The sequence below is a fragment of the Choloepus didactylus genome, chromosome 15, assembly GCF_015220235.1.
Source record: "Choloepus didactylus isolate mChoDid1 chromosome 15, mChoDid1.pri, whole genome shotgun sequence".
NCBI classification, from domain to species: domain Eukaryota; kingdom Metazoa; phylum Chordata; class Mammalia; order Pilosa; family Megalonychidae; genus Choloepus; species Choloepus didactylus.
Window position 1 is genome coordinate 34,184,608 of NC_051321.1, and position 18,878 is coordinate 34,203,485.

The window sequence follows — 18,878 nt, forward strand, 5'->3', positions numbered from 1 at the left end:
GCATAATGAATGAACCCCGATGTGTCCGTCACCCAGCTTCAACAAATGTGTATATGGTCAGTTTATACACTGCTCTGCCTGTCCCACCACCACCACCCCTGGCCATAGCTGCATTATTTTACAGCAAATCCCAGACCTCTAGATAGGTTGAAAAATTATTTTAAAATTTTACAAGTAATATATGAATACATTTCCCTTATTTCCCCCCCTTTTCTTCCTAAATCTTCATTTTTTTGAGATATATTCACATACCATGCAGTCATACAAAACAAATCGTACATTTGATTGTTCACAGTACCATTACATAGTTGTACATTCATCACCTAAATCAATCCCTGACACCTTCATTAGCACACACACAAAAATAACAAGAATAATAATTAAAGTGAAAAAGAGCAATTAAAGTAAAAACGAACACTGGGTACCTTTGTCTGTTTGTTTGTTTGTTTGTTTCCTTCCCCTATTTTTCTACTCATCCATCCATAAACTAGACAAAGTGGAGTGTGGTCCTTATGGCTTTCCCAATCCCATTGTCACCCCTCATAAGCTACATTTTTATACAATTGTCTTCAAGATTCATGGGTTCTGGGTTGTAGTTTGATAGTTTCAGGTATCTACCACCAGCTACCCCAGTTCATCAGAACCTAAAAAGGGTTGTCTAAATTGTGTGTAAGAGTGCCCACCAGAGTGACCTCTCGGCACCTTTTGGAATCTCTCTACCACTGAAGCTTATTTCATTTCCTTTCACATCCCCCTTTTGGTCAAGAAGATGTTCTCCATCCCATGATGCCGGGTCTACATTCCTCCCCGGGAGTCATATTCCATGTTGCCAGGGAGATTTACTCCCCTGGGTGTCTGATCCCATTTTGGGGGATGGGCAGTGATTCCACCTTTCAAGTTGGCTTAGCTAGAGAGAGAGGGCCACATGTGAGCAACAAAGAGGCATTCGGGAGGAGGCTCTTAGGCACAATTATAGGGAGGCCTAGCCTCTCCTTTGCAGCAACAGTCTTCCCAAGGGTAAATCCTGTGGTAGAGGGCTCAACCCATCAAACCACCAGTCCCCTATGTCTGTGGTCATGTTAGCAACCATCGAGATGGGGTAGGCCAATACCCCTGCATTCTCCACAGGCTCCTCAAGGGGGCTCTACATATTTTTTTCCTTGTTTTTTTTTTTTTAACTTTTTTTTTTTTTTTAAATCAACTGTATGAAAAATAAGAAAATAAAAAAATAATAATTTAAAAAAATAAAATAAAAGAACATTTCAAAGAGACCATAACAAGGGAGTAAGAAAAAGACAACTAACCTAAGATAACTACTTTACTTCCAGCATGTTCCTACTCTACCCCAAGAAAGTTACCTAATATAGCAACATTTCTGTGAACTTGTTCCTACTATACCCATCAGAAATTAACAGACCATAGTCATTCCTGGGCATTCCCAGAACGTTAAATTTACCCACGATAGCTTATCTGCTCTTCTTGGATTATTGTTCCCCCTTCCTTAATTGCTCTGTATTGCTAGTTCCCCTACATTCTACATTATAAACCATTTGTTTTACATTTTTCAAAGTTCACATTAGTGGTAGCATATAGTATTTCTTTTTTTGTGCCTGGCTTATTTCTCTCAGCATTATGTCTTCAAGGTTCATCCATGTTGTCATATGTTTCACGACATTGTTCCTTGTTATTGCCGCGTAGTATTCCATCGTGTGTATATACCACATTTTATTTATCCACTCATCTGTTGAAGGACGTTTGGGTTGTTTCCATCTCTTGGCAATTGTGAATAATGCTGCTGTGAACATTGGCGTGCAGATATCTCTTCATGTCACTGCTTTCCGATCTTCTGGGTATATACCGAGAAGTGCAATCGCTGGATCAAATGGTAACTCTATATCTAGTTTTCTAAGGAACTGCCAGACTGGCTTCCAGAGTGGCTGAACCATTATACAGTCCCACCAACAATGAATAAGAGTTCCAATTTCTCCACATCCCCTCCAGCATTTGTAGTTTCCTGTTTGTTTAATGGCAGCCGTTCTAATTGGTATGAGATGGTATCTCATTGTGGTCTTAATTTGCATCTCTCTAATAGCTAGTGAAGCTGAACATTTTTTCATGTGTTTCTTGGCCATTTGTATTTCCCCTTCAGAGAACTGTCTTTTCATATCTTTTGCCCATTTTATAATTGGGCTGTCTGTACTATTGTCATTGAGTTGTAGGATTTCTTTATATCAGTCTTTTGTCAGATACATGGTTTCCAAAATTTTTTTCCCATTGAGTTGGCTGCCTCTTTATCTTTTTGAGAAATTCCTTTGAGGTACAGAAACTTCTAAGCTTGAGGAGTTCCCATTTATCTATTTTTTCTTTTGTTGCTTGTGCTTTGGGTGTAAAGTCTAGGAAGTGTCCGCCTAATACAAGGTCTTGAAGATGTTTTCCTACATTATCTTCTAGGAGTTTTATGGTACTTTCTTTTATATTGAGATCTTTGGTCCATTTTGAGATCTGGGGGTCTATCTCCGAATTCTCAATTCGATTCCATTGATCTATATGTCTATCTTTGTGCCAGTACCATGCTGTTTTGAGAACTGTGGCTTTATAATAAGCTTCAAAATCAGGGAGTGTAAGTCCTCCCACTTCATTTTTCTTTTTTAGAGTGTCTTTAGCAATTCGAGGCATCTTCCCTTTCCAAATAAATTTGATAACTAGCTTTTCCAAGTCTGAAGAGTAGGTTGTTGGAATTTTAATTGGGATTGCATTGAATCTGTAGATGAGTTTGGGTAGAATTGACATCTTAATGACATTTAGCCTTCCCATCCATGAACATGGAATATTTTTCCATCTTTTAAGGTCTGCTTCTATTTCTTTTAGTAGAGTTATGTAGTTTTCTTTGTATAGGTCTTTTACATCTTTGGTTAAGTTTGTTCCTAGGTACTTGATTTTTTTAGTTGCTATTGAAAACGGTATCTTTTTCTTGAGTGTCTCTTCAGTTTGTTCATTTCTAGCATATAGAAACATTACTGACTTATGTGCATTAATCTTGTATCCTGCTACTTTGCTAAATTTGTTTATTAGCTCTAGTAGCTGTATCGTCGATTTCTCAGGGTTTTCCAGATATAAGATGACATCATCTGCAAACAATGACAGTTTTACTTCTTCTTTTCCAATTTGGATGCCTTTTATTTCTTTGTCTTGCCGGATTGCCCTGGCTAGCACTTCTAGCACAATGTTGAATAACAGTGGTGATAGCGGGCATCCTTGTCTTGTTCCTGATCTTAGAGGGAAGGCTTTCAGTCTCTCACCATTGAGTACTATGCTGGCTGTGGGTTTTTCATATATGCTCTTTATCATATTGAGGAAGTTTCCTTCGATTCCTACCTTTTGAAGTGTTTTTATCAAAAAGGGATGTTGGATTTTGTCAAATGCTTTTTCAGCATCTATTGAGATGATCACTTGATTTTTCCCTTTCGAATTGTTAATGTGTTGTAATACATTGATTGATTTTGTTATGTTGAACCATCCTTGCATGCCTGGAATGAACCCCACTTGGTCATGGTGTATGATTTTTTTAATGTGTCTTTGGATTCGATTTGCAAGTATTTTGTTGAGGATTTTTGCATCTATATTCATTAGGGAGATTGGCCAGTAGTTTTCCTTTTTTGTAGCATCTTTGCCTGGTTTTGGTATTAGATTGATGTTAGCTTCATAAAATGAGTTAGGTAGTGTTCCATTTTATTCGATGTTTTGAAACAGTTAGAGTAAGATTGGTGTCAGTTCTTTCTGGAAAGTTTGGTAGAATTCCCCTGTGAAGCCATCTGGCCCTGGGCATTTATTTGTGGGAAGATTTTTGATGACTGATTGGATCTCTTTGCTTGTGATGGTTTGGTTGAGGTCTTCTATTTCTTCTCTGGTCTGTCTAGGTTGTTCATATGTTTCCAGGAAATTGTCCATTTCCTCTACATTATCCAGTTTGTTGCCATACAGTTGTTCATAGTATCCTCTTATAATTTTTTTAATTCCTTCGGGATCTGCAGTTCTGTCACTGTTTTCATTCATTATTTTGTTTATGTGGGTCTTCTCTCTTTGATTTTGTCAGTCTAGCTAGGGGCTTGTCAATCTTGTTGATCTTCTCAAAGAACCAACTTTTGGTGATATTTATCCTCTCTATTGTTTCTTTGTTCTCTATGTCATTTATTTCTGCTTTAATCCATGTTATTTCTTTTCTTCTACTTGGTTTAGGATTGGTTTGCTGCTCATTTTCTAGCTTCTTCAGTTGATCCATTACTTCTTTGATTTTGTCTCTTTCTTCCTTTTTAATATATGCGTTTAGTGCTATAAATTTCCCCCTCAGTGCACTTTTGCTGCATCCCATAGGTTTTGGTGTGTTGTGTTCTCATTTTCATTCGTCTCTATATATTTAGCAATTTCTCTTGCTATTTCTTCTTTAACCCACTGATTGTTTAGGAGTGTGTTGTTTAACCTCCAGGTATTTGTGAATTTTCTAAGTCTCTGATGGTTATTGACTTCTAATTGTATTCCATTGTAGTCAGAGAATGTACTTTGAATAATTTCAATCTTTTTAAATTTATTGAGGCTTGTTTTATGTCCCAGCATATGATCTATTCTGGAGAAAGTTCCATGAGCACTAGAAAAGTATGTGTATCCTGGTGATTTGGGATGTAATGTTCTATATATGTCTGTTAAATCTAATTCATTTATCAGATTGTTTAGGTTTTCAATTTCCTTATTGGTCTTCTGTCTGGTTGATCTGTCTATAGGAGAGAGTGATGTGTTGAAGTCTCCCACAATTATTGTGGAAACATCAATTGCTTCCTTTAGTTTTGCCAGTGTTTCTCTCATGTATTTTGTGGCACCTTGATTGGGTGCATAGACATTTACGATTGTTATTTCTTCTTGTTGAATTGCCCCTTTTATTAGTATGTAGTGGCCTTCTTTGTCTCTCAAAACATCCCTGCATTTAAAGTCTATTTTATCTGAGATTAATATTGCTACACCTGCTTTCTTTTGGCTGTAGTTTGCATGAAATATTTTTTTCCATCCTTTCACTTTCAATTTCTTTGTGTCCCTGTGTCTAAGATGAGTCTCTTGTATGCAACATATTGATGGTTCATTTTTTTTTAATCCATTCTGCGAATCTATTATCTTTTAATTGGGGAGTTTAATCCATTTACATTCAGCATTATAACCGTGAAGGCATTTCTTGAATCAGCCATCTTATCCTTTGGTTTATGTTTGTCATATATGTTTTTTCCCTCTCTATATTAATATCCTTTAACGTACCCATACCGAATCTCTTTAGTACTGAACCTTTCTGCAAGTCACTCTCTCCTTTCTGTGTTTCTCAGTCTGTAGGGCTCTCTTTAGTACCTCCAGTAGGGCAGGTCTCTTGTTAGCAAATTCTCTCAGCATTTGTTTGTCTGTGAAAAATTTAAGCTCTCCCTCAAATTTGAAGGAGAGCTTTGCTGGATAAAGTATTCTTGGCTGGAAATTTTTCTCACTCAGAATTTTAAATATATTGTGCCACTGCCTTCTTGCCTCCATGGTGGCTGCTGAGTAGTCACTACTTAGTCTTATGCTGTTTCCTTTGTATGTGGTGAATTGCTTTTCTCTTGCTGCTTTCAGAACTTGCTCCTTCTCTTCCGTGTTTGACAGTGTGATCAGAATATGTTTCGGAGTGGGTTTATTTGGATTTATTCTATTTGGAATTTGCTGGGCATTTATGATTTGTGTATTTATGTTGTTTTGAAGATTTGGGAAGTTTTCCCCAACAATTTCTTTGAATACTGTTCCTAGACCTTTACCCTTTTCTTCCCCTTCTGGAATACCAATGAGTCTTATATTTGGACGGTTTATATTATCTATCATATCCCTGAGGTCCATTTCGATTTTTTCGATTTTTTTCCCCATTCTTTCTTTTGTACTTTCATTTTTCATTCTGTCATCTTCCAGGTCATTGATTCGTTGTTCAGCTTCCTCTAGTCTTGTACTATGAGTATCCAGAATCTTTTTAATTTGGTCAACAGTTTCTTTAATTTCCATAAGATCATCTATTTTTTTATTTAGTCTTGCAATGTCTTCTTTATGCCCTTCTAGGGTCTTCTTGGTATCCTTTGTATCCCGTACTATGGTCTCCTTGTTCATCTTCAGTTCTTTGATTAGTTGCTCTAGGGACCGTGTCTCTTCTGATCTTTTGATTTGGGTGCTTGGGCTTGGGTTATCCATATCGTCTGGTTTTTTCATATGCTTTATAATTTTCTGTTGTTTTTGGCCTCTTGGCATTTGCTGAACTTGATAGGGTTCTTTTAGGATTTGCAGACCAATTGAAGTCCTTATCTCTAATTTATCAGATCTACAGCTTCATGGAGTACACTTTCTCTAACTAACCAGCAGGTGGCGTCCACAAGCCACCTGTTCTCCACAAGCCAGTTCTCCCCTGCTTTGCCTTTGTGGTGAGTGGGGGAGTGAGTCTTGTGGGGTCCAATTGGTGTACCAAGCTTTCGTGTGTAGTTGGTGTTGCCCGCCCTGTATATGGGGCGTGTGTCTGGGCGGTCAGGGAGGGGGGGTGGCTCTAACAATCAAATCTTCCTGGTGTTCCTGGAGTTTTAAAGCTGCTGCAATAGTGTAATCCTTCAGTTCATTCCTGCCACAGTTTGTCTCTGCCACTGACCCACAAGTCCTTGGTATTGGCGTATGGCTCCTGAGACTTGCGAATGGGTCCCTCTTCCAGGCCGTGTACCCCCTGGCCCTCTGTTGAGGGATGACTGTGCTGTGTCACAGGTGAGTGCCATCCCCCCAGGGCGGTTCTGGGCTGTTGGGCTGTGTAGGGAGGCTCCCAGTCTGCTGAAATGATGGCTGAATGGGGCTTTGTTAATTCACACTGCTCCACCTTCCCAACTCTGAGACAACCAGCTGAGGGTGCAGGGAAGGCTAATGTCCACGCCCAGTTTTGTGGTGTGTGCCTGTTATTTGAAGCACTTCCATCACACTGGATTGTCTGGGGCAGCTCTGGGCTATGGGGCTGGTGATGGGCAGAAGTGTTTCCTGTCTACCAGGGTGATGGCTGTGAGCGGACACCCCCCTTTTCTTGGGAAGTTGTGGTGTTTAGTGAATTTTCTCAGCCACTGAATTATTGCCTTTTGTCTCAGAGCTCTCTTAGTTCTGCTCTTGTCTTGACCTGCCCAAATTGCAAGTCTTTGAAGCTTTCTGTATTGGGCTTCTTAGAGGAATTGTTTTAGAAACAGAAAAAAAAAAGATTAAAAAAAAAAAAAAAGCCCTCCTCAGAGATCTAATGGGTTATTGAAATGCTAAGAGACGAAGCAATTAGGGCCATCAAGGAAAGATCCAGGGGGCAGAGAGATCAGTTTTTCTTCGGGATTTGCATATGAGCCTCAGGGCCTGAGCTCTGCCCTTCCCCTTTCTATGTACACCAGAACTCCAGAAATCCTCCGCTTTTATTTTGGAGTTTTTCTTGCTGTTTTTTGCTATGCCTGTCTCCTCTCTGCTGGGCTGGCTGCTCTCAGATTCTCTGGTGTCTGGTCTCAGTCTATCTATGGTTGGAGTTTGGATCAGTAGAATGAGTTTCCGATAAGAGCTGCCACTGCAGTTCTCCCTTCTCCTTCCCAGCGCTGACGGCCCCTCCTCCCACGGGACTGAGCCTGGCAGGGAGGGGCGCGGATCCCCTGGCTACAGAAACTTACAGATTTCGCTGACCTCAGCAGTTCGACGTGTTCATGAGTGTTGTATGAAGTATGCCCAAAGTCAAATTGCTCTGCGGTGTCCAGTCCACGCAGTTCCTGGCTTTCTACCTACTTTCCTGGAGGAGTAACTAAAACATACAGCTCACCAATCCACCATCTTGCCCCGCCCTCTCCCCCTCCTTATTTTTTAAACCAAGTTACAGATTATAGCAAAATCCCTTTTGACCATTGCTCTCTATCCTAGAGCCCTCCCTAGAGGCTGATGCTATTATCATGTTCGTGTGTGCCACGTCTTACTTTTATTTAGATAGGCTTTATGATGTGATCTCTTTTATCTTTCTCCTTAATCCTTTAGGCATATTAGGGAACACAAAATTTCTGGCATTTTTCTACCAAAAGAGAGATATTGGAACCTAACTAGAAAGTTGAAATGGCAAAATCAAAACTATATAGGCAGAACAATATAAGCAGGGCATAGTGATTAGATCTAGAGTAAGAAGAACTGGCTTAGCCACTTACCAACTCTGTATTCTTTGTTAAACCACTTCTCTGAATCAGTTTCCTCAGATGTAAATTGGGGACAGAGAACTTTCTTCACAGGGTTGTATGAGGATTGAGTTTTCCTGAGTTGAAGACCTGACCCTACCACTCAGTAGCCAGTAACTCTGGGTACGGTGCTCCACATCTCTTAGCCTCAGTTTGCTCATTTGTAAACATGGGTAAATAATAGTATCTTCCTCATGTAGTTGTTGTTAGGCCCTGATGAGATAATGCATTTAAAGGGCTTAGTGCAGAGCAGGCACAAAGTAAATGCACAACATTATTACCTTTTTCTCCCTGATATTATCTTACTTCACTATTATCAACTGGTGACCCTACCTTTTCTCTTTCAGGTAGGGGCTGTGCAGAGTTTGGGGGGAACAGGTGCACTTCGAATTGGAGCTGAGTTCTTAGCTCGATGGTACAATGGAACAAACAACAAAGATACACCTGTCTATGTATCCTCGCCAACCTGGGGTGAGTCTTAGTTGTAGTGAGGGGATAAAAAGAGAAGCCAGGGAGAATTATACTCATGACTCTCATTGGTTACACAGAAAATGTAACCCAGCCCTGTGCCCACTGATATTTGGGAATGGCTTGAGCAGTGGATTATGGCAGCATATGGGAAATTCCGATTGGAATTCATTTATAAATCATTTATAATAAATTCCAAATTCAGATTGGAATATATTTTCCCAAGACTCTTGGGTCGATTAGTATGTTAGTATATGTAGAAACTCCCCAGAGGAGGCAGAAACTGTAGATGCAGGAAATATCAGTGTGGTAGGGTATAAGTTTGGCATTAATATGCCTGAACTTGTTCTTGGTTATAATCATTCTTCTATATCTTAACCCCACATCTTGATGTTGTCTGGTAGAAATTGAGCCTGTTTGGTACCTGGAAGCTGAGTTGTATACTTTCCAGTGATGACTCCTTGTGTTTGTAAAAGCATTTAATATTTTACTCCCTTTGTTTGCAGAGAATCATAATGGTGTATTTTCTGCTGCTGGTTTTAAAGACATTCGGACCTATCGTTACTGGGATGCAGCAAAGAGAGGACTTGACCTCCAGGGTCTCCTGAATGATCTAGAGGTGCGTGATTTAGGGGATGAGTAAAGGGCCAGGTGGTATCAGGAGCAGTTATAAATGAGAGAGTCTGAGACATCTTTCCCAAGTCAGATGGTGGTTTCCGAAATAGCACACAATGGCAGCATACAGCTGCCCCTTTGCCCTTCATTGCTAGCCAGTTCGCTGCTGACTCGGTCTCCTGATGTGCTTGCTGATGTCAGCGCTGACACAGCTTACTTTTCCTCAGAATGCTCCCGAGTTCTCCATCTTTGTCCTCCATGCCTGTGCACACAATCCAACAGGGACTGACCCAACTCCAGAGCAGTGGAAGGAGATTGCCTCCGTCATGAAGGTAACTGTCCATTTAATAATAGTATGTATTATTAAATGATATATTCAAAAGTTATACCTGTTTATTGAAGAATTTGAAAAATGGAGAAAAGCCCAAAGAAGAAAAGAAACATCAATTGTAAGTCCTCTTACCCAAAGAAATCCATTGTTTTGGCTTTAAAACATTAGTTTTGGCAAATAGAAGGTCATGCTGTGTGTGTGTGTGGTTACACATATATATACTTTTTACAAATGTGGGCTCATTTTGTCCATACTCTGTTGTGATGTGCTTTGTTTTTTACTCCTTTACATATCATTGAATGCAGCATCATTTTTCATTTTCCATGAATGGATATGTCATAATAGGGATCAGTTAAATCAGTTCTTGGGCATTTAAATTTATTTCAAGTTTTTGCTTTCATGAAAGATTATGTAATAAAACTTATTTTTTATCATTCCTTTGAGATAACTTTCTGGATTGGAATTTCTAGCTCAAAGTGTGTATATTCTTCATTAGACTATTTATTGAACTATTATGTGTCAGATACAGTAGGGATACATCAGTGAATGAAGCAGACATCATCCCTATCCTCAAAGAGTGTACAGCTATTTGGGAGACAGACAAGTACTAAGGCAGTTGTGAATCTATTGTGAGACAGCTGTTTTGGGATGACATGGCCCAGACTTTGAGGGAGTGTGGTTTGTTTGTGTGGGGGGTAGTGGCAGAGGAAACCTTCCTGGCAGAAGTGGTTTCCATGTTGAGACATGACGGATGAGGAGGATTGAAGAAAGCGTTGACAGCAGGCGGGGGCGTGTGTGTGTTATCAGGGAAGGGTTGTTTCCCACAGAGGGAAGAGCATGGCCAAAAACCCTAGACAGATTGCTCATAGCCCATTTAAGGAAGTGAAAGTAATCCTTGTTGGGCACAGAGTTCAAAGGGAGTTGGCTGGAGGGTGAATGATGTGGCTGGAGAGGTAATAGGGACCAGACCTCATGCTGAGGAGTTGGACTTTATTCTGAGGGCCCTGAGAGCTGCTGAAATCTTTGAAGTCAGGGAATGACATCATCAGGTGTGCACTGTCTTCAAGTCACCCTGACTATGGAGTGAAGAAAGGATCAGAGGAGACCAAATTAGATAGGTTGGGAGATCAGTTAGGAAACTTTTGCCATATTTCAGGCGGAAGTTGATGGTGGCCTGAAAGAGGTGGCCTGAAAGAAAGACAAGAATGGATTCCAGAGTCAACAGGAGATGGGTCTGATGGTTGTGGAAGATGAGGTTTGGAGGCAGGAGTCAAGAATACACTAAGGTTTCTGGCTTGGAAGGTTAGGGCCAGGGAAGTGTTGTCACTCAAGAGAGCCCAGTAGGAGAAGCAGGTTCAGTGTGGGGAGCTCTTTGAGGAGAGAAGAGTGATTAGAATAGGGGCTACTCTGTCTTGAGTACCCAGTAGAACAGCCCTGAGGTTGTGAGGAGGCCCTGAAGATACTGAGCCTACCCTTGATGGTGCTGGTCACATAGGGAATTCATGGGGAAGAATCCACCATTGTAGGATGTTACCTCCAAGCCTCAAAACTAAACTCAGTTGGTGAAACTGCATCATGACTCTCTAGGACATGATACTTTAAGAAAGTAGAGTTTACTGAAGTTGTTAAAGTTGTTGGTTTTTGTGTAGCTGAGCAGAGAAACAGATGTAGAGTGGTGGTTGGGTACAGGAAGAAGAGAAATAGAAGTGGGTGGTGGTAGATATTCTTTCCAGGTACCAGTTGGGGAAGGAAGGCCCACGTCTGAGGTGGATTCCAGAAGGATTTCCTGCCCTGACTCACTTTCCTTCCTCGCAGCGCCGGTTTCTGTTCCCCTTCTTTGACTCAGCCTATCAGGGCTTTGCCTCTGGAAGCCTAGAGAAAGACGCCTGGGCCGTTCGCTATTTTGTTTCTGAAGGCTTTGAGCTCTTCTGTGCACAGTCCTTCTCCAAGAACTTCGGGCTCTACAGTGAGTGTTCTCCTGAGTTACAGCCCTGCCTGCCCCCTACTGCTCCCCTCCACCATCGCAGCCAAGACTGACCCTTGTCCTTCTTTCTAGATGAGCGAGTGGGGAATCTGACTGTGGTTGGAAAAGAACCTGATGGCATCCTGCGTGTCCTTTCCCAGTTGGAGAAGATTGTGCGAGTTACTTGGTCCAATCCTCCCGCTCAGGGAGCTCGGATTGTGGCGTGTACCCTTTCTAACCCCGAGCTCTTTAAGGAATGGTAAGGGGTTTCAAGCCTGATGAGCAGGGGGTGGGGATGTCAAACAGCAGTTGTTCCATTAAATTGCACTGGGTATTTTCCTTTCACTTGAGTAGAAGCAGGACAAAATTATGTTTACCTCTGAATCTCAGATATTTCTGTAAAGTGGGGGTGGTACCTACCTAACATGTGGTTAATACACCTGGGATATAGGATAAGGCACGCAGTGAAGGGTAGTTTCCCTCACTCCTCTGCTGCCCAGACTTCCTCCCTTTAAAGTTTGGAAACACAGCAAGGAATTCCTGATAGAAGAAGAACATACAACTTCAAGTTAGTATGGCAACTTTCTCATCTCTCATTTACATATATTTTATCTTATTTTGAAACAGGGTCGTTTTTATCTAGTAGTTAAGTCTGCCATTCTTATTTAATTAGGCCTGATAAAATATATTATCCTGTCTATACCAGCACCTTAGTGCAGCCTGAGTTGAAACATTAATGATAGACAGGCAGTAGACCCGACACTAGCACTAGACTCCAGTCAGTACAGTTCTCTCCTTCTGCCTGGTAAATGTGGCTCTCTGGTCTGCTCATCCATCCATCCTCATATCCACATACCATAATCAGCAGGTTGTGTTTCCATTTTCAGCTTATAAATTAAATTGCAGATTTTATATCTGCATGTTTTAGTGTGCAATCCTGCCTGTCTAAACTGGTATTTATATCGCTGTCTACTCTTCAGGACAAATAACGTGAAGACAATGGCTGACCGGATTTTGACCATGAGGTCTGATCTCAGAGCACGGTTGGAAGCCCTCAAGACCCCTGGAACCTGGCATCATATCACTGAGCAAATTGGAATGTTCAGTTTCACCGGGTTAAACCGTAAGTGGCCCCTACCACCTCGAGTACCAGTGCACAGGTAGACACTCATCACTCCTCTCGACAATGCTTTTGAGCTCACTTCCTTTAGCTGTCGCCTAATTAGTCATCCATTGCTTTGGAGCAGAACAAGTTAGGTTTTCTCATTGTGTCCCACCCATCTCTTGAACCCATTGGGTCTCAGAATAGCATTGTCCTGCTGACCTATAACTAAGATGTTTTCATTTATATGGGCTGGGAAGTGGCTCAGAGCCAGTGCTGAGAAGCAACAGAATTTGGAACTTGGAGCCTAGATTTATGGTAAGTCTCATAAGTGCTCAGGTACCTTTTGGCTTTATCTTAAACTTAAGTGTAAGTATTATATATGATCATAAACAGACCTAACAGGTCTTTCATGGTCTTAAGGAATGGTCCTCAAAAAGAGGTTACAAAGTTATCCCTCCATTTCTTAATAAATCAGAACTTAGTTTGGTAATTGGAATTAAAAGCTTATTAAAAATCTAAGTAGCTATGCATGATCTTGGTCACTTATCAGTAGGGCGCATGTCAGTGACCGGTGGTCCCTTCTGATGACAGAGGATTCAGTCATTAAATAGGTAATTTTGGAGCATCTCCTGCCACGGGATGCATGGTGCAGATGTGACCACTTACCTGCATATGGAGCTTGTGGTCCAAGTGGCTCTAGGAAGGGATATGTGGCTAGCTCGAGTTATGGCGAGACATCAGAGGCACCGGGAGGTGTTAAAGCCAGGGCTGTCAGAGTACTGGTTTGAAGTGGGCTTAGAAAAGTCAAGGAATTAAATATAAACAAGAAAGGTGGTAGAAATTTTATTGTAGACCCCTCGAAATACTTTAGGGTAAAATAAGGCCACCTAAGAATGTAAAGGAGTATCTCAGCTATCTGTAGGTGTCCTCATGACTGTGGAAGGGGGAGTCTGGCTCACTTGAATAAGTATAATTATCCTTATAAAATTATAATAATATTGTGTGTAATGAAAATGGTCTTTAGTAGTAACATTCTAAAAACTCAAAAGATGGGGATGTCTCCGATAGCCTCCCACTGTCTGGAGTAGAAAATTAGTTTTCTTATGAATTGACAAATGATGAGACTAGACCGGTACTTATATTGCAAAAGTTAATATTTTTGGCACTTAGCACCATTTCTTTTTTTTTTAAAACAAAGGTGTTCTTTTCATTCCAACGTTTTATGAAAAATTTTAAACATACGGGAAGGTTGGAGGAATTGTACAGTGAACACCTGTATACCCGCCACCTAACTTCTACAATTATCATTTTACAATACTTTTATTTCATTTTTCCATCTGTCCATTACAACAGGGGCTTTTAACCAGAAGTCCATGTATGTATTTCAGGAGATCCATGATGCCCTGAAGTTACTTTCAAAAAATTGTGTATGTGTATATTGGCCTTTTTGTAGTGAAAGTGTTTATACGTTTTACTGGCTTCTTATACTGTGACACTTTCCTTGCCCCCCAAAAGTAGAGAAGTTTCAGTTTTATGGAGGGAAAAAAAAGGATAAGGGGGGCCTGTTACCACAACTACTGCCTCCTGGGTGTGGGCTTTTTTTTTTTTTAACTTTAAACTTTTTATTATGAACAAAAATAATGTAAAACCCATGCTGAGAACTCCAGTATTACCACCCCTCCCTCAATACCCAGATCTTCCAATTTTAACATGTTATCACATTTGTTGTATCATTTTATCCATCCACCCATCTGCCAATCCATCTATCTGTCTATCAATTTTCTAAACATTTGAGAGTAGGTTGTATACATCATGCTGCTTGAACACATAATACTTCCATGTTCATTTCCTAAGAACAAGGATATTCACTTATGTAACCACCTTAAGTATGGTTATCGAGTTCAAGGACTTTATCATTGATATAAAGCTTACAGTCTATATTCCAGATTTTTATATATCCTAATAATGTCTTTTGGGGCCTTTTTTCTCCCATTACTAGATCCAGTCCACTCAGCATTGGCTTTTACTGAGTATTGGGATGCTGCTGGTGTGTGAGGTTAATGTTTATTTCCTTGGATGACTGTAATTTACACAATGAAAGCGAGTCTAAGGCTACTTCTGAGGCTTGCTTGCTTTGTTTCTTTGGAAGAGGGACACACAGGAAGCCAGGTAGAGAGTCCAGGTTTCCCACTTCCACAGAGAAGCAGCATAGTATCATGGTTAAGAGCTCAGGCTTGGGAGCCACATTGTCTGCATTAAAATCCCAGAGCCACCACTTACTAGCTGTGTGACCTTGGGAAATTTATTTAACTTCTCTTTGCCCTTTCTATAAAATGGGGATGATAAAGTTATTATCAAGCGTTCTAGTTTGCTAATGCTGCTATTAAGCAAAATACCAGAAATTGATTGGCTTTTATAAAGGGGGTTTATTTGGTTACAAAGTTATAGTCTTAAGGCCATAAAGTGTCCAAACAAAAGCATCAACAATAGGGTACTTCGCCAAAGAACACCGATGGTGTCTGGAAAACCTCTGTCAGCTGGGAAGGCACGTGGCTGTGTCTGCTCCAGGGTTCTGGTTTCAAAATGGCTTTCTCCCAGGACGTTTCTCTCTAAGCATCTGGGGGTGTTCTCTTAGTTTCTCCCAGGCAAACCCTGGGCTAGCAAAAGTCTACTTTCAACAGCTGTCTCCAAAACGTCTCTCAGCTGTAGCAGTCTGGGCCTGTGATGGCTCTTCTAAAGGACTCCACAGTAAACTAATCAAGACACACACACACACAGCCGCTGAATGGGCGGGACCATACCTCCATGGAAATAATCTAATCAAAATTATCACCTACAGTTAGGTGGGTCACAGCTCCATGGAAACAGCCTAATCCAAATATCCAACAAGATTGGATTAAAAGATCATGGCTTTCTGGGGGACATAATGTATCCAAACTGGCACATCAAGATTAACTGAGTTAGTATAAAGTGTATAAAGTTCTTAGAACAATGCATGGCATGTAGTATTTGCTTCTCTGATTATTATGATTGTTACTGTTACTCCATTCTGTCAAATTGGTAGCGTCTTAAGGATGCTATTTAGGTGAAAATCAGCTAAAATTCTATTGTGGATTTGCAACCCAGAGCAAGAAGGTTATAGGGACTGTGGCTAAAGGAAGTACAGGTAGTTCCTTCCTATTTCATACATGATGCAATTCTGCAAACATGTGGGGAAGCCCTCCTGCATTTGTTTGAGTGAGCGAGCTGAGAAATGAATGAAGGCCTGATGGTGCCACATCAGAGAAGTCCTTGCAGTTTTTCAACCTGTTGGTTCATTCACAAGCATTTAACAAGTATCTGTCCTGCATGGGGCACTGAATAGTGTACTGTAAAAATGAAATGTCAAAGGCAGGTTTCTCCTAGGTGCTCAGTAGAATCGTCAAGTGAGGAAAAGGTTTTGTGTGGTCATCTCTGGGCTCTGGAGCAAAGCCCAGGATAGGCAGAGCTAGCCATTCGTTATTCCGGTGCAAGCAGGGGAGAAGTGGTTTCCTTTTACAATGGGTTACACCCCCCAAACTTTTCTTTACCTCAATCATTTGAAAATAGAACCATACCCTTGCCTAGACCCACAGTTAAAAATGGTTCCTGTAACTAAATTCTGTTTATTGTCATAAAAAAACTAGTAGAAAATAAGGTTGTAATTCTAGTAATAAAATAGATAAGAAAGAATGAAATTTAATCACTTAAATTTATGCAGGATGTAGGCTACCTTAGGCCATGCTGAAAGGACTTCTGGAGCTTTTAGAGATTTTACTTTGGAACTTAGGGCTTTCCTTTTTTCTTTATCTACAGATACATCACTAGCATAATTCCTAGACTTTTCAAACTAAGTTGTTTATTATTAAGTACCAAATGTAACAAAGTGGTAGAGGTGACTGGGTCAGAGTTAGAAGTAGGTGGTAGAAAGGAAAGTAAACTTAGAAAGATGATTGTGTGTGTTGGTGAAAAAGATGTTACTTGAAGTAGAATTAACTGAATTATTGGTAGAGGGAAAATAGAAGGACATGTGTGTTGGAGGGAGAGGTGGCATGGATTCATTTCTATGGTGTAGAGGGGGAAGAGTGGTAGGGAAGATGCTGGTTTTTTGTTTTTTGTTTTTCTCCCCAAACCACCATGTACAGCTGTTGACCCGAGATATCTTAGTGGATTTCTGAAGGGTGGGATAAAGCAAACAGAATAGAGAAGCGATGAAGCATTTCTGTTCCGGTTTGCTAATGCTGTTATGCAAAATACCAGAAATGGAATGGCTTTTATAAAGGGGGCTTATTAGGTTTCAAATTTACAGTTCCAAGGCCATAAAAGTGTCTATAATAAGACATCAACAAGAGGATACCTTCACAGAAGGAAGGCTGATGCCATCTGGAGCACCTCTGTCAGCTGGGAAGGCATGTGGCTGGTGTCTGCTGGTCCTTTGCTCCCAGATTCTGGTTTCAAAATGGCTTTCTCCAAAATGTCTCTGGGCTTCTTCTTTGCTCCCCCCCTTTCAGCTCCTATGTGTCCTTGCTTCTTTCTCCCAGGGCATTTCTCTCTAAGCATCAGGGGGTCTTCTCTTAGCTTCTCCTGGCAAACTCTGGGCTTTATCTCTTAGCTTAGCATCTCCAAACATCTTTCTTTCTGCATCTCCAAGCGTCTCAAAACGTCAGTGCCTGTGTTGGTTTCTGAGCTCTCTTAAGTACTCCAGTGAACCATTCACGACCCACCCTGAATGGGTGGGGTCCACACCTCCATGGAAATAATCCAATCAAAGGTGTTACCCACAGTTGGGTGAGTCACATCTCCATGGAAACACTCAATCAAAATGTTCCATCCAACAAGATTGGATTAAAAATCATGTCTCTTCTGGGGTCCATAACAGTTTCAAATTGTCACAATTTCATAACCAATTTTTCATATCAATGTAATGTTCTTAAGTCTGATGGTTGCTTTTAGTTGATAGGGGCATGCTGGTGAATGTAATATATGAGATTTGGTGGGAAGTAGTAGTCCCAGAATAAAATTCCCATCAGGAGAAGGCACTGACTTTTGGAATCATATTGAGCTTTCTGGGGATTAGACAGTTAACAAATGAGAGATAACTTTCCAGAATCTAGTTAGCTTATTTTCCTATGTGTCACTTGGATAAAATGATTCCTTTGTTTTGCTTCCTCTCTTAGGGGAAAAGGAGAATTCTAATTGTCATGTAACCACTGAACCTCCACGACTTAAACGATTCCTACTACTCTGATAATATCTTCTTTTCGTTTTCAACAGCTAAGCAGGTTGAATATCTGGTCAATGAAAAACACATCTATCTGCTGCCAAGTGGTCGAATCAACATGTGTGGTCTAACCACCAAAAATATAGATTATGTGGCAAACTCCATCCATGAAGCAGTCACCAAAATTCAGTGAAGAAACATTCTCCAAACCAGCACCACCAAAGCAGTTCTGCATCATGTGTGTTCCCTGCCTGCACAAACCTAGCTGTATATATATATATTTGTACAGCATGTATTAGAGACTACTGAAGGCCTGAAATGGCTGATCTGGTGAGACTGCCTGTTTCCAACTGGCCCCCTGTGAAGAGAATATCCTTGGAAGAGAAATGGGGGCCTGTGATTAGAGCTTTTGTGGAGGCCAGAGCAAAATAATATTTTTATTGAAGAAGAACAAAAAAATACTTTGATCATGAGATGCAGAGATCTTGCCCCTCTCACTAGAGTTGCCCATGAGGCTCATGTGTTCTGCATGTTGTTTGATTCTGTATGAAGTCTAGTCTCAAAGATCAAGTTGTCTGAAGGAACCAAGTGTGATTGTGGGTGTTGGCTGTGTCATTAAAACTTGTCATCTCAACCCAGAGTGTTGGTCTCCCTGCTGTTTCTGCATGGTTGTGACCCTGACTCTACACTTTAGTTCTTTAGGATGATCATGGTAAAAAAATGTATTTATATCATGACATACACACAAGCACACACACATTTAGTGGAAACTAAATTTTCACAAAACAGTATTTATCCTTGCTATGTGGTGTATTCTGATATTTTCTAGTCCATTCTATTGTGTTCCATTTCATGGAAAAAAAAATAAAATGAAATGAAAATGCTAATCAAGACCC

General features: G+C 40.6%; 1 protein-coding gene across 1 annotated transcript in view; it reads left to right on the forward strand.

The window, feature by feature from the left end:
* The window catches only part of GOT1 (glutamic-oxaloacetic transaminase 1), a 36,071-nt gene extending 17,449 nt beyond the window's left edge, over window positions 1-18,622 (forward strand). The window contains exons 3-9 of the mRNA XM_037804619.1: window positions 8,609-8,732; window positions 9,236-9,348; window positions 9,572-9,676; window positions 11,491-11,641; window positions 11,732-11,897; window positions 12,619-12,761; window positions 18,036-18,622. Of these exons, the coding sequence (XP_037660547.1) occupies window positions 8,609-8,732; window positions 9,236-9,348; window positions 9,572-9,676; window positions 11,491-11,641; window positions 11,732-11,897; window positions 12,619-12,761; window positions 18,036-18,175 (942 nt within the window). The 3' untranslated portion in view covers window positions 18,176-18,622. The remainder of the gene's footprint in view (window positions 1-8,608; window positions 8,733-9,235; window positions 9,349-9,571; window positions 9,677-11,490; window positions 11,642-11,731; window positions 11,898-12,618; window positions 12,762-18,035) is intronic.
* Window positions 18,623-18,878: the final 256 nt, after the last annotated feature.